This window comes from Rhipicephalus microplus, chromosome 1 (genome assembly GCF_043290135.1).
Source record: "Rhipicephalus microplus isolate Deutch F79 chromosome 1, USDA_Rmic, whole genome shotgun sequence".
Lineage (NCBI taxonomy): Eukaryota > Metazoa > Arthropoda > Arachnida > Ixodida > Ixodidae > Rhipicephalus > Rhipicephalus microplus.
Genome location: NC_134700.1, coordinates 115,380,279 through 115,393,324, shown reverse-complemented (window position 1 = coordinate 115,393,324; position 13,046 = coordinate 115,380,279). Strand labels below are relative to the sequence as shown.

General features: G+C 45.4%; 1 protein-coding gene across 3 annotated transcripts in view; it reads right to left on the bottom strand.

The window, feature by feature from the left end:
• LOC142768780 (uncharacterized) overlaps positions 1-5,120 on the bottom strand; it is a 30,625-nt gene extending 25,505 nt beyond the window's left edge. For 2 of the 3 annotated variants that reach the window (XM_075870820.1, XM_075870824.1), the window contains exons 1-2: positions 4,918-5,120; positions 3,097-3,203 (exon numbers count right to left, since the gene is read on the bottom strand). In XM_075870820.1, the coding sequence (XP_075726935.1) occupies positions 3,097-3,203; positions 4,918-5,035 (225 nt within the window). In that variant the 5' untranslated portion in view covers positions 5,036-5,120. Of the gene's footprint in view, positions 1-858; positions 933-3,096; positions 3,204-4,917 lie in introns of those variants that run through there. The other variant, XM_075870828.1, reaches the window with a different exon arrangement.
• Positions 5,121-13,046: the final 7,926 nt, after the last annotated feature.

Here is a 13,046-nt window from a genome sequence, read left to right as displayed (position 1 = left end):
AGTGTTAAATTAAAAACCCAGTTCCAAAGTGGTTCGAACAACTTGAGCCACTTATTCGTGTAAAGGGACTCTAGTCACTATGTAACCATTCTGTTTGTTACCTTTGTAAGGATTTTTATGCACTGTATAATTTTTGTATGATCTACAAAAGTAAGTAAAAATATAAAAATAAGCATGGCCGTGTGGTAGAAGATCTGCTTGCCACGCAAAACACCCGGGTTCGAACCCCACTTGAAGCCAAACAATCCTGTTTGGTCCCCACTCTGCTATAAAATTTTAAATTCCTAACGTGTATAAGCAAACCTCGGTGACTTTGAGCGTATCTATCTATCTATCTATCTATCTATCTATCTACCTACCTATCTATTTATCTATCCATCTATGCATCTATCTAGCCGGTTACGTTTGGGTGTTCTTGTTGCTACCCCTTAAACTTGGTATGAACAAAAATTAGCATTGGAGTGCAATATGGTTTCACGAATATGATGCACTGGTCAAGACATGAATAATGTCACTATCCTGTTGCGTACCTCGTCAAACACTTCCCGCCAGACAGTGGCACATACCGTCGGACGGGTATTTGCAACCTACGCTTCATCTACTCGAGACGCAGAGGTTTGTAGCTTGAGCCGCGAATGCGTGCCAGCGTGCCACGTCCTGCTGTCTTAAGTTTTGCTCCACCCAAGAATCCAACACTGCACGACTGTCGCAAGTCGACATCGTTGCCTTGCCGCAGTGCTTACTGCAGCAGTTTTATTAAATAATCCAGTGCTATCACATTCGAAGCAGTTGGCTGTGAAACATTGTTGGCGCATTCAGAAGGTGCACGACTTCAACAAAGAGCTGTCACGCACTCACCTGAATCGAAAGGCAAAAAATAAGCCCCGTATGTGCATGTTTCATTCCAAATGTCGTCGAAAGATGATAGTCATGCGTCTAGAGAGAGTGAACAAAACGTCTATTTGGTGTTTTGTGATAGAAAACTGGTGAATTGCATTCTGGAGCCGTGGCGTTAGAGTGTCTCGATCCCTGCAGCGAAATCGAACGAGCGCATAGAGGCACCTTAGACATGAGCGCTATCTTGCAGTTATCCTTCAAAACAAAGGGAGGCCTGCGCGCCAGTCTCGGAGGCGATAAGGTGTAGAACGCAAAGCGGCGGGCAGGTGCCGCCACCATATCCTATTAGCAAAAGGTTGAAAACACTTGACTTTTCCAGCATAGTATTGCATTGTCAGCGCAGCTTCATGAGCGCTACGGTCTTTAGAATTACTTATGTATACCTTCTCCAGTATAAAGACACACATACAGAATATTGGCGTGTCCGCGGGTTCGAATACCGGCTGCGGCGGCTGCATTTCCGATGGAGGCGGAAATGTTGTAGGCCCGTGGGCTCAGATTTGGGTGCACGTTAAAGAACCCCAGGTGGCCAAAATTTCCGGAGCCCTCCACTACGGCGTCTTTCATAATCATATCGTGGTTTTGGGATGTTAAACCCCACAAATCAATATTGGCGTGTTAATATGGTGATTCGTATATGTGCAATAATTGCGTTTTATTTGAGCAGTAACTTGAGCATTAAACTTGAGCAGCATTGGTAAGCACTGCGGATGGGGTTTACGTTTGGGGTATCGTTATGATGGACAAAGAACAAACAGACAGACAGACAGACAGACAGACCAGGATTTCGCGTCGAAGTACCACAAGAAATACTATCGTCTTCAAAACAAGACTGCGTCATTAAACACTACCGTCTTCAAAACAAGAAGCTTTCGCCAAGGCCTCCAAAACGGCGAAACAGCGCGAAATCTCGGACGACATGCTTTAACTGCGTCATCCGTATTACTTCTCTTGAGCACTCACAGACAGCTGTACCATCTCCCTTCTCCAACAGTAAACTCGGGGCGAGTGAGCATCTATAAAAGATATCAAGCTCATTCGTGTGTCCCCGCCACCTGTCTCAATAGCTCAGTCGGCAGAGCATCGGGCGCTCTTCGTCTTTTCCGAAAGGTACGAGGTTCAACGCTTGGAGGGCAACTTTTCCTAAATTGTATTTGGTTCCTATTTGGCAGAGTTCAATTTACAATGTCATATTCGTGACGCAGATACGTCACTGATGTCTTGGTGGGCCCTGGAATAGAGCGCTTTTGTTTCAAAAACTACAACACAGTCTTCTTCGCTCCACATGCTTCGCTGCACATCGACTGTCATGGCCCGTAAGATCTGCTGACATTTGAAGCCATTTAGAGATTTCGACAGCTCGCGTCGCCATTTATCTTCGTGTCGGTGTGTGATCAAAAGAGAGCGGCAATCGAGCAATTCAAAGAAAAACACGAATTTGACAATTGAGCAAATCGGCGCGTAGGGTGGAAATGAGGCACCACTTATAAGACGCCATCGCTGAGCGGTGTCAGTCTGCTGCTTAGTGCTACTCAAGTACACGGGAAAAGTGGAGTAGCCTAGAGGCAGCACACAGGACCTGTGCTCCCCTCTCCCAGTGTTTTTTGCAGTGGCATCGAGCAGGAAAACACCATTCCTAGAGTTTCCTCCTCCCCCCTCCCCGAGAAAAAATTTCTGCCCATACACCTGCACAAGCTGAACCTTTTTCGCATGCCTGGTAACAAAACGTGTCATATGACCACAGCATCTGTGGCGCTGAACACAGCTGCCGAATAATGGTATTTTTCGGGTAAGTACTAACCATAACCTAGTATACGAATCTCCATGCAGTTATGTATGTTTTTGTGACGGTGGTCGTAGGAGCCGGTATATTGTATTACGCGGCAACGTATCAGCGAAATTCTGCTCCATTTGGCGATGCAGTGACCACGAGGAGCAAAAACGTTTTTTTAAGTGAAATTGTTAGATACTCTTTAGAGAAAAAAATCTGAGTTATGCTGCACCAACTATGCTTATATGAAGTGCAGCGCGGAGTCCAAAAAAGCTCGAAAGAACAAGAAAAAGAACACGCGTTGTTTATCTATTTAAAATTTCCCATGCATGCACTTGGAATCATCCTACCATACATGCACTACTATGCATGCACGTTGGGTCATCCTAGCCGGACAGCTTATCATGCGATGCAATCACGAACAGTACCTTCATTAGGACGGGGGCCGGCACACGGAAACTTCGAGCGAATTTCATGCCGCACTTCTGCATTATCTTGGTTGCAAGTGCAGCGCTTCTGCTTGCTGTCACAATACCTGATTATGAATGAGAGAAGTATGATTTCAGCATTACATTCTATATGAAAAGTTGTACAACGCATCTAGGAGTAAGCCGTTCACATTTACTTTCTGCTAAATAATTAGTGCAGCAATTCTGGATGTATAAATGTAGACATCAAGTGCAAACCACTAAGCTTGGCATATGCTTGCTTTTAAATTCCTTCAATTCGTGTGTGGCGTCAGATAAATTGATTCAGTAAAACCTTCGTCATTTAGGCATTTTGAAGACACGTTGTAAGGGCCAGCTTTAATGTTAAGAGCATAATGTCGATCGAACACAAGTAAATGTTAAATTGCTTGTTATTTGTACTTCCAAACCACGTTTGTATGGTATATACAGTTATCTGTGGAATACGTATAATTCCTCTCATTTTTTTTAAAATAGCTCAACATACCTGTCTTCATGAATACCTATATAGACTGCATTTTCATCGCGTTACATCTTCATATCAACTGAGACTCTTGGGCGGGTGGCTACATTGTAGCATCCGTATTTCACATATTTAGCGCAGTCGGAGACAGAACTTAGAAACAATGTAAAGTGGACGCCTGTACCACCCGCTGACCTCCTTTGGTACCACCTTCGAATAGCGTCTATGTAATGTGACCAATCCGTGCCTTCATACAGATAACAATAAAGTGAGGGATGGCCAACAAACTCGTCGTGTTTTCTTAATCAACGCAACAAATTTGGCGTTTACCATTACATAACTCCTGCAATCGTTCCTTATTTATGGTACTCCATTCCTTTGCAAAGAATGTGTGCTACACCGGAAGTGAACAGGTGAAAAGATCCAAAAGCCCGAAAGTCTTGTCTCTGAGATTATCACTGAGCATGGCACGTCTCAACATTGCATGACAGTAAACGTGGAGCGAAATACAAAATAGGGGTGTATTGACCATGACTTTTTTTTCTTTCTTATTGCGCAGTGAAAGCAGATCAAACATGTCTCGTATTGGTCCCTGAAAACAAAAAAAAACTCGAGGCCTGCATGGTAGGCGCAGCACAGTCACTTTTGATCTCACCTCCACCCCCCAGCTTACATGCATGGTCGACAAATCGTTACCGAAAGGCATACAGGTTCTTCTTCGAGCTGATTAGGAGCACAACGCAAACTGTTGCACAGCCACAGCCAGAACACTGTGACATCTGAATAAAGTTTACCACTGATCACGGGGGCCGCGACAAGCGAACGTTGGTCGTGTAATTAATTCACTGTTTTCTTGCTGGAACAGAAATGCAATGATTGTTGGGGTGTTTAATGTCTTATAGCCACTATGTCATAAATAAAATTGCGGTGGGGTTTTCAGGAAATTTTGAGCACCGGATATACTCAACGTGCACCTAAATATGAAAACACCACGCTCGAGAATTTTCTCCACTTTTGATAATGCAACCACCGCGGCCGGAATTTGAAGCTGCGACGAGGAAGTTAGCAGTCATGTTCCATAACAACGAGGCCACCAGGGCCAATAACTGTAAAATACGGCCCACGCAAGTCACACGCTTTTGCATGTCACACCACGTCTGGTATATAAAAGGCTATTCCAGGTGAAGAAAATTCGTCAAGCATGTATTTTCCTGCCACTAACGCAAGTGAACATTTTGTTCTTGTCGTAGAACGAAAGCATATTACACCAAAGTGCTCCGGTTGCGCCCAAAAACACAGTGTAATGAATATTCACTCACCACGGCTTTTTCCACATACTGCAAATTTTCCGCATTGAACCTTGCTACAGCTCAGGCAAAGGATGACAATGCTGATACAAAAAATCGTAGCCACATTAGATGCTCTAACTTCTCCCATCTGTTTTCTCTTACTGGAAATAACTTTTAAGGCCTAATAAGAATCGGTCAGCGTGAGGATGAAGTCACAGGTGCTGTGAAGTCTACGTGCTGGTACAAAGCAGTAACGATTTCGACTGCTGTAAAAACAAGGAAACAAAATACGTTTTTTTCCCCAGGTGAGCAAAAAGAGAGGTGGCAGTTCTCGGCTAATCAAAGCAGCCACGCGTTTCCACCTGCCCAGAAAAATGGATCTAAAGTAAACCTTATCTTGTTTCTCTTTTCAACGTGTTTCATGTGCGTACTAATGGAGACTTTGCAGTGGCCAATCGCTTGCAAGTTATAATGCAGAAATTCAATGCATGTTTTGTCGTGGCTAAAGAGGAAGAAGTCTTCGGCTTGTTTCTTGAGGACATACAGATTTGATTTTCTAAGGCTGCGTATACATATCAGTAATGAAATGTACGATGTACGGGTGTTTTATGTATCATTTTATGACCTAAATATCGACGCGGCCAGAAACTGCAGTCACCAGGTAGCGGTTTAGGTTTCATATTGTTTCAGTACACCAGAGACCTTAGCAACCTACCTCGCCATCCTAGATCCTTGCTTTAGGTAGGTAGGATAGTTTGTGAAGCATAATATGTAAACTTGAATGGCGCTAGAAACGAGACATCAGAGTTCACTTGTACAGGACAGGCTGTTAGTCTGCGTTTATTCTGTCCACTTGATATCTGGTGTCTACTGCCTACACGGCAGTTCATGTTCACATAACAACTTTCCCGTATTGGTGCAGCCATCATATGTGGTTTCGAATTCCTGAATACTTCTCAATATCGCACTGGGTCACAACTGTTGCACCTTTATGTTATTATACGCCCAAACCAACACGTATGCAATACCCTGAAAGGGATCTCAGCGTAGCACAATCAGAAACCATGAGATGAACTTTTGTCAGGCTGCTATAAATTGTAGTAGACAGTAAATTAGTAATACATACATAATCATATCAGTGCAAATATATCTTTATATTAATTGCAGAGGAATATAGTTCAATAACAGACAATATGCTCCAGCGTTTTCATTGTCTGCAAATTCTTTTCTAACTTCACCGTGATGGTAGCTGCAACACAGCCGCATCTATGTCAGCAGCGAAAACCTTCACCTGGCACTTTCAAAAGCGAGGCAGTTGGTAGAAAGTACGGTTTCAGGCATGTGACGTGGATGCGGAAGGTGCCTTACAACAGTCTAGCGGTGTTATTTCAGAATTGACGTTAGTGATTTTCAAAGGACACGGCAGAGGTTGTAGTATTTTGAAAACAGATTATCCAGTCTTTTATTTATATTATAAATTATACGGCGCTTTGAAAATGATGCGCAAGACATTTTAGTGCTCATTCGCAAAACTTCATGATGCACAAGCAGCACTTCAGATGGTCGATAATCCACACTTGCGATGATTCCCAGGTGCAGCTATGTTGACATGGGCATGCGACAGTATGTATAAAGTAAAAGAGAGATGTTGACCAATCAAAGATTGCTTTTAATATGGAAGGACGGCAAAAACTTCATTTCGTCAGAAAGCAGGAGTGGATTGTTCTGTGTTACATAGTCAGCAAGCATGTATATTGAATTCAACAGGGTTTCTTGTCAGCTCTTTCAGAGCCACCTAACTAATTATTACAAGAGCTAGTGCATTATCGCCTTCTTTTTCATTCGGAGAGGATGATTTTGTAAGGCCCTGTCGTGGAACCATAAAAGGTGAAACCAGATGAGTTGCCGAATGGCAGAACCTGAAATTAGCATATATTTCTGCCAGTATGCCCTCTTGTCAGAGGACACATTACAACGCAATAAATTTCACTGGTAACCACGTCCAAATGAACTGATAGAAGACATGAATCTATGAACTATTTCTTCACTCAATCAAATGGTATGATGAGAAATCAAAACACGAAAAATCTTACTAGTCGAAACCCAATATTGCCGGAGGCAAGGACCGGGATTGGGCTGTGCCACTATGCGACAGTGCCTTGGTCAGAAATAAGACAAAGAAGACTGGAGATGAGCTCATCTGTTCGGCTTGACATCCAGTGCTCCTATGAACAGACGTTGTGTTTCATTCGTAATCGCGTGGCATTTCCTGGTGGAGGTGAGGGGTCGTGTTGCATGCACTGCATTGAGCAGGAAAGTCCCAGCAATAGTAATATCTTGGAAGAAGCAGCCAACTTAGGGCGTAGCTGGTGGAAACTAGACCTACTACCTAAATTTGGGTCCCTCTCACAGCTCGACACAAGTACGGCAAGTGCGGTGACTCAAGATACACTGACTCAGCCTCCTCCATGGTTTTTGAACGCACCGCGAACCCTGACGCCGTTTTGCGGTGACCTTCATGAGGACGTTGACGACTGGCTTCAGGACTACAACCGTTGCGCCAGCGTCAAGAAATGGAACGGGCATTGAAAGCTTCGTCATGTCTACTTCCATCTTGAGCATTCTGCGCGCACTTCGTTCGAAAACCATGAAGCCACTATGGCAACTAGAGCATAGTTGGGCACCGAGTTGCCGAATGCCCTCTCGAAGCTCTCACCGAAAGGAGGGAGCGGAACGTCTCCTCAACTCTTAAAATCAGCGCCCTAACAAGAGCGTTACCATTGTCGTCGAGGACATGTCCCGGCTGTTCAGGTCAGCGGATTCCTCAATGCCGGGAGAAAAGAAGGTGCGCCTACTGTTGTGCGGCGTGAAAGATCAGTTGTTTATAGGGCTTGTGCATGACCCGTCCCGAACTGTAGGGATCATCCTTCACAAAACCACGACAATGGAAAAAATGCTGACGCTGTGATCTTCACAGTATGAGAGCCCCAGCAATCTTTCATCTGAATCATCGCCCCTGGCAATACCTGAAGCAGCGACTACAAGAGACCTTATGGAACTCGTGCGCAGTATTGTGTGCGAGGAGCTGCAAAGCTGCACGCAATGTCTTTTCAGCCCCTAGTGGCTGCTCTAACGAATATCATTTGCCATGAGGTCGGCAAACTGGTTCAACATGCGATAGCCAGTGTCCAGCCGAGGGTTCACTTTCACTGTTTGTGGAGGCGATACGTACTCCTACACCACACATGTGGGCCATGTGTTACGTCTACCCACCCAGCAGGCGACACCGTTCGGCTCAGGAACTATTGTTACAATAAAACATTATTCCTCAATGAATTTATTGCTTCGATAAAACTAAAAATGCGATGGTCTTCCCCTCGTGAACCCCGCATCACGCCAGCGTCCCACTTGTAAGTAAATGACCGGGCGGTCCACACCGTGGCTCTAGGTCTCACCCACCGAGCCACGGTCGATTCGGTGGCCGCCTAACCATCGAAAGCGGGGTGCTGACATTATTAACGCAATTACAACCGGAATGGTCGCCAGGTGACCCCTTGACCACATTCAACGATATTACACAACATTACAGAACAAACAGGCGCAAATACCCACCACCACGCAACAAATTGAACAAACGACAGGCCGTAACCCTGAGAGTTTTACAAACAAATACGTACCACAGCACAGACCAGCGATGAAAAGCCTGTGCCATCTAAGCCTATACCCGACGGACGCGTGTAAAGCGTGCGCGTAAAGGGCCACTTGCGACACATGTTTGGGAGTGTGCCGGATAAGTTAATGTAGCTGCCACCACTGACTTCGCGATGCATGTTACGGAGGAACTCCAAGGTGCATTGTTGCTGCTATCACCACCTTAGGGCAGGAGCTGGTCACCACCGCGGCTGCGGTGACTGCTGCGGATCAGCTACATCTTCGTAACTGCCGCTAAGAGGCGGCACTCACCAGCGACGAGCTGGCCAACCAGCTTTGGGTGGTACGCCAAGCCGAAGATGCCGCCCGCGTCAAAGGACTCCAAGCAGTCACTCGAGGCACACCCACCATCATTGACAGAGAAGGGAAAAGAACAGCAGTTAATCCCCTATTCACCCCGCCTCGTCCGAAGGACACTGCCGGGCTTTAAATAAAGTTTATACATTCATTCAATAAATTATTCGCAGGCAGTTCTTTTTTCTCTCTCAGTATAACATTGCAAATGTATACAGAAGGAGACATACTGGATCTTCAAAAGTGTCATGGATGAAAGTGGTTTGTAGAAGTGCATCACTTGCATGGCTTTGTTTGCATTTTGAAAAAAAAACAATCAGACAACATCACACTCTCACCTATGCCGCAGCTGTCATCGTACTAAGGAACTTAAGAGGTAAATCGGTGTACGAAAATAGGTGGTTAATTTTAACTGCTCACTTCAGCAAAATATATGAGAATAAAATATCATTTTAGTAATCTTCAATTATTTTTAGGGACGAAGCTCCTTATGGCGTAGCTTGGGCATCCCTCGTATGTAACCACCAGTGGCACATACCCGAAAAAGTATAACACTTGACCTCCAAGGCGGTGCCAGTGAGAGATTTCTTCTGTGCGTTGTTTAACAATAAAAAATAGTGCTCAATGTACATGCCAATGGCTGCTAATGGGGAATAAGAGACATGAGCATTCGGCTTTTAGTCAACGCGCACGCTGCGATCCCCATTAGCAGCCATTGGCATGTACGTTGAGCACTATCGGACAAGAAAGGGATGCTACATTATACTCGCTGGGTGTAACCTCCTTAGCTTTAGAAAGGTTTAGCGAGCGTTGAGCCGCAGTGCCATGAATACAATGAACTTGTATATACCATGAATGAACTCAAGGTGGTTAAAAATGAGAAGTAGATACGAAGCGCAAGCCGTAAGAAAGTAAAAGCCGAATTCTCCTGTCTCTCATTTCTCATTAGCAGCCATTGGCATGTAAATTGAGCCCTATCTGACAGGGAAAGGTTGCTACGTTATACTCGCTGGGTGTAACCTCCTTGGTTTTCGAAAGGTTTAGCGAGCGTTTGGTCGCAGTGCCATGAATACAGTGAACTAGAATATACCATGAACTCGAGGTGGTTAAAGGTGGGAAGTGGACCCAAAGCGCAGGCCGTAAGAAAGTGTGCGTGTGCCACCTCTCGTTTAGTCCTTAGAATGTCCGCTGGATGGCGGTGCTTTTATATGGGGAATATATGATGAAAAGATGCGAGATGGTGGGACTTGGAGTGTTGAATAGGTGAACGAACGGACACACAAACAGATGCATGGATGGACGCATGAACGGACGCAGGGGCGGATGCATGAAAGAACGCAGGGACGGGCGCACAAACAGACGCATGGACGGTCACACAGACGGACGCATGGACGGACAAATGCTTCGCCCCACTCTCCATCATTCACTCCGTGGATATGCTGCCATTTTTTCGTAAACGCAATCCGTATGGACTTTCCAGTGTGCATCAATGCGACTTCCTTTTATTGAATTCAGTTGCCATGCGTTGCCTACAAATTTATTATTATTTGGTCGCACACAGTGTACATGTGTGTGCAGGACTCTTCAGGAACATCTAACTTTGTCCGCATGAGAACACAGGGTTAGAAATGTTTGCAAACTTGAGAAGGCCAACAAGCTGTCATCGGTGCACCCAATTTTTATAGGGAAAAACGTAAAATACCGACTCAAGCTGAAAGAGGGTGAAATATTGCCTTACGAACTCCTCTTCCCCCGGCCCTCCAAAAAGTGCTAAGGAATGAGAAGCAGTCGAACTTGCCCAGTTCAGCTTGAAGCACGACGTCGAGAAAGTCACCCTGGGTTAGGGAAAGAGGTTTGCGGATGACTATCGTATTTAGAATCCTATTTCGATATATTCTCTTATTGCTTCATTTTTGTCCGAAAGGCAAAATTAAGTTTGTACCTGCCTCAACCTACTAACCCTCGCAAAGAATAGCCAAGGGATGGCCACGCGATTTATTTCTGATGGTGGGAGGAACTGGGTCTGGTCTAGGGTGTGTAGAGGATGCAACTGAGGCAGAAAGCTCGAAAGGCGTTAGGATGGCCGCGGCGAGCTCGAACTCCTTGATTCCGCGAGCCAGCGTGATTACCAGAAAAAGTAATCGCGAGACCTTCAGGTTGATCGTCACCTTCATGATGTGTCAGCCGCAGTGGCACTGGTGGCGTCTCCTCGCACCTATCGCTAAGCGAACTCTAGAAATATCGAGAAGGAAGGAGTGAGTCATTTCCTGGTTGCATGATCCGACATGGAGAGTTCGGGAAAGGTCCCGTTCCTTCTCCAGCTTTGGCTGTGCTGTGTGCCGACGAAACTTAGAGGACCCAGGGACATAAGCAAAGAGCGGAAGAAGTCGCATCAGTACAGAAGAAGGGGTGTGTTTTCCACATGCGAGGGAAGGCTTGTCTTACAAGCAGAAGAAGAGTGTGTTCTGCAGTTGCAGCGCGTGAGTGGCCGACATGTTATTGGTGAAGTCGTTTTGTTATTGAAGTGCAAACATTGGACGATGCTAGATTTTCCTGGAAGCGAAACCTCGGACGCAGCGGGATGTCAACTGTCCTAGGACTTTCATTGAGTGTTTTCTTGAAGAGAAGGATTCAACTTTTATTCCAAGAACTTTGGACTGAATACGTTTGACGAACATTTTACGCTAGAATTGTCTTGGTTAGCTAATGTATGAGATTGCATTTTCACGCATGTTGTTGTTTGAACCGGTTGATTTTAGTAACTTGTGGTTGTCGAGCGTGCATCTTTTTGTGTTGTTTGTTCTGCCGTATTTGAAAATATAATTTCTTTTGTTATCAACTGTCGGCTATGCCTCGTTCTTTGGACCCCAGCTAGCATTCCCTGCTTCATTAAAGGGACCAATAATACATTGTCTACGCTTTCCTGGTGTGATTCCGGGGGCTGATACGCCAGCCCTTGGAATTAGCCCGGTGTTTGCCTTCCTAATTATTGGGACACGTGGCAGTGTGAGCAGGCCATAGATGTTGGGTTGTTTGGAAGGGTTGCTGGAAGCCTTCCTGACTGTTTCTCTCGCGAACGAGAGGGCCTCATTACGCAAAATCTGCTGATCCAACGCTTTGCGAAGTTTCAGAAAGCATCGCTTATATATCCAGCGAGGGCAGCATGGTTCCGTGGCTAGGTGTTTTGCGTTACAGAACAGACACCTTGGCTTCACCAACGTGTACACAGCTTGTGCGTGCATCCCTCTCCACAGTGCATCTAACGTCGCTCTGATGTGCAGGTGACGCCGGTGTGCCCACAGTGGCCCCAGTGGGACAATTGGTTGGTTGATGCCAGCATGGGTGTAGTGTGCGGCACTCTTTAGAGAGCTCGCGGTGCTAACAGTTGCTTTTTACCCGCTTAAGAAAAGGGATATGTTGCACTCTGCACCACTACACTCCAGGATGGGAAGCCGTGACGTGATGTTTGAATGGATTTGATCATCGGTTATTGAAGAATCGACGTTGTGAAGAACGCCCGTACAGGTGTTGGTTGCCGCCTACTTTGCACGAACAGAGATGCCACCAATGGTTGCGATGGTGAAGAAGGCTCGAAAAATTTCGCAGATCTGACGTACCTTGGTAATCGACGTGAGCTTGTCGCAATTTTTTATCAAGCAACACGTCATAAAATGACGCTCAATATGTGTACAAATGTCGCATGCACAGACATATGTTAAAGAGTTGAAGATGTTTATATAACCAGCTGTTTGCACTTGCGCTACAATGCCAACATTAACATCAGAATTAGCAACACCAGAAGCTGATATGAAGCGCTGGTGCTCGCGCGGATGATGGTTATGAACACTGCTATGTAAATCAACTTCAGCGTATGACACCAAACCAAAACTGACGTTAACCGAGTGTGACGGCTGTATCCAAGGAGTACTTAAGTAATTTTTGTAAAACGGGATAGGCAGCGCTGGCACCACTATTGACGTTTCACGAAAATTAGCGTCTCTTTGAAAACTAGTTTCGAGACCTGGCGTATAACTTTTTAACAGAATGCTTTATTGCAACGCAGAATGCTTGAGGTCGACTCCAGCTGGGACCCTGACATTTATTTTTTGCATTCCTTGGGTCGATGCTACAGATGTCAGGTACTTCTTAACGCT